This window comes from Montipora foliosa, chromosome 7 (genome assembly GCF_036669935.1).
Source record: "Montipora foliosa isolate CH-2021 chromosome 7, ASM3666993v2, whole genome shotgun sequence".
Classification (NCBI taxonomy): Eukaryota; Metazoa; Cnidaria; class Anthozoa; order Scleractinia; family Acroporidae; genus Montipora; species Montipora foliosa.
Window position 1 is genome coordinate 8,310,696 of NC_090875.1, and position 2,500 is coordinate 8,313,195.

The window sequence follows — 2,500 nt, forward strand, 5'->3', positions numbered from 1 at the left end:
CTCTGGACTTCGATATTACCAGCTGTGAGGATACATTGTCTTGCTTGTCTCTTATTCGAATGTACACTGCTGCTCCATACGCCTTGGGGGAAGCATCTCCAAAACCATGCACCTCTACCACAGAGTCTTGCGTAATACCATTTTCGAAGCATCGAGGGATAGTCACATCTTTTAGCTGCAACGACTCGGACTTAACCACTTTGCCTTAGTGTCGCTACCTAACGGGTCATCCCACTGTAATCCTTTCAACCACAACTCTTGGAAAAGGATTTTGGCTCTAACAGTGAAGGGTGATATCAGTCCCAGTGGGTCAAACATTTTCGATGCCAGACTAAGTAGACTTCTCTTTGACATTGGATCATGGGATGAGATGATTCCACTCGGTGCGAGGAATCTAAAGTGGTCAGAGTTCAAGTCCCATGACACGCCAAGTGCTTTTAGGGGGTCGCTCGAATTGAACTCCACAAATGGCGATGAGGCTCTTTTAGCTGGGTCAATAGCATCCATTACTAGCTCTGAGTTACTTGCCCACTTGGTCAAATTGAATGCCGCTGTCATCATAATTTCTGACATTTCTTGTTGAAGCTTCAAAGTTGAATCTACTGTATCGGCTCCTGTCAGGCAGTCATCGACATACATATTTTGTAAAATTTCTTCTACTGCATACGGGGACATTTCTTTGTATTTGTTTACATGAGCGTAGACTGTAGCAATTGCAAGGAAAGGACTTGCGTTCACACCGAAAGTCAATCTCTGCATTCTGTACACCTTTGGTGCTTCGTTAGGCTGTAAATCTCTCCACAGGTAGCGGTGAACATCTCTGTCCTCTGGTGCTAGTTTGACTTGCAGAAACATCTTTTCAATGTCTGCTATGAGACCAATTTTGTGTGTTCTAAATCGAATCAGTACAGATGCAAGGTTCGGCTGTAAAGGAGGACCAGGAAGAATACAATCGTTAAGGGAAGCATCACCTCCTTCTTGTGCGGAAGCATCAAATACAATTCTGCATTTTGTCGTTCTTTTGTCATCACGAAATACAGCATGATGCGGTAAGTACCGCACAGTTCCATTGTCATCACTCTGATCAGGTACTTCCTCTGCAAAACCTTTCTCTACATATTCGTTGATCGCTGTTTTGTAAGCCTTAGCTTTCACAGGGTCTTGCCTTAACTTTCTTTCAACACTTTCCAGGCGTCTCAAAGCTTGTGCATAATTACTTTCTAGCTTTGGAGGATCTCGTTTCCATGGTAGTCGCACCTCATAGTTATGTCCATCAAAGTTCAATCCTCTATTGAAGTCAGCAACAGCACATTCTTCCTCTTGTGACATAACAGGGTCCTCGTTCTCTGCGATACCAATTGATTCCAGTTCCCAAAATCTTTTCAATGTTTCGTTAACTCCACCGTTTTCTACAACTGTCAGCATGGATGAAGTTTGCCTTGATTGGCGGTTTACTTGTCCCGTGACAATCCAGCCGGGGCAAGATTCAACAGCAACAAGTGACTCACTGGAACTACCTCTCTTACAGACCCCAGTCACAAATGAGTAGTAGTGGTCTGCACCAATAAGAACATCTACTTGAACTGAACCACGAGGATAACTATCTGCAAGAGTTAAGCCTTGAAGATGAGAGTTCTTATGGAAGTCCATCTGTACTGGCCCGAGAGGATTACAAATTTTGGAAATAGAAAGGGCCTCTATCTCGACCTTTGAATCTCCCTTAATTGGTGAAAGGGTAAATTTCACTCTTTGGAATCTTTTCGTTTCGCTGGTTTCCCCACCTAGCGTTGTGACACTTAATAGCTCTGAGGGACCTTGCAGGTCAAGGGCCTCTGCAATGTTCTTTCGTATATAAGAACGTTGACTCCCTGAATCTAGTAAAACACGGACTGTCATTTCTTGACCCTTAACAATTAACCTGGCCAATGCTGTCTGTAGGAGTGTTTCTCTCATAGGTAATGCAGGCTTAGTTGAAGCCAATCCACTTAAACGAGTGTTGCTTAGGTGCCGAGGTGTAACAACTGACTGCTGCCCGTGCAATAACCAGTGATGTCGGTGACCACAATTCGCTACAGAGCACTTAGGATGGCGACAAATTCTGGAGAAGTGCTTGTGGTTGCTAGGTTTTAAACAATTGAAACACAGTTTGTTCTCTTGCACTAGTTTCCATCTACCATCTACCATCAAGTGATTTCTCATTAAACATTGGGCAATTTTTTGAGTCATGATCTGCCTTGCAGAAATAACAACTTGGCTGTTTTGGAGGGCGTGTTTCACCAAGTAGTGTAGAAGCAGTATACATCTCATTCTCACCACCCATTTTGGGAGATAAAGACTTTCTTCGGTTTTCTTTACCTTTATCAAAACTGTGATTGCCTGGGGTGATGTTCTCATTTGAACTTCTTTCTCCTGCTTCTTTGGACACAACTTGTCGGTTAAGAAATTTAAAGAACAATTCAAGGCCTATTTCATCTTCTTGAGTGTCTGCAAGTGTCAACTC

The 2,500-nt window shown here is 43.2% G+C and overlaps 2 protein-coding genes across 2 annotated transcripts in view; both read right to left on the bottom strand.

Moving 5' to 3' along the window:
* LOC138009842 (uncharacterized) overlaps nucleotides 1–1,896 on the bottom strand; it is a 2,228-nt gene extending 332 nt beyond the window's left edge. The window contains exons 1-2 of the mRNA XM_068856837.1: nucleotides 219–1,896; nucleotides 1–126 (exon numbers count right to left, since the gene is read on the bottom strand). The exon at nucleotides 1–126 is cut by the window's left edge and continues 332 nt beyond it. Of these exons, the coding sequence (XP_068712938.1) occupies nucleotides 1–126; nucleotides 219–1,896 (1,804 nt within the window). The remainder of the gene's footprint in view (nucleotides 127–218) is intronic.
* A 274-nt stretch (nucleotides 1,897–2,170) lies between these two features.
* LOC138009843 (uncharacterized) overlaps nucleotides 2,171–2,500 on the bottom strand; it is a 1,365-nt gene continuing 1,035 nt past the window's right edge. Inside the window, exon 1 of the mRNA XM_068856838.1 lies at nucleotides 2,171–2,500. This exon is cut by the window's right edge and continues 1,035 nt beyond it. Within this exon, the coding sequence (XP_068712939.1) occupies nucleotides 2,171–2,500 (330 nt within the window).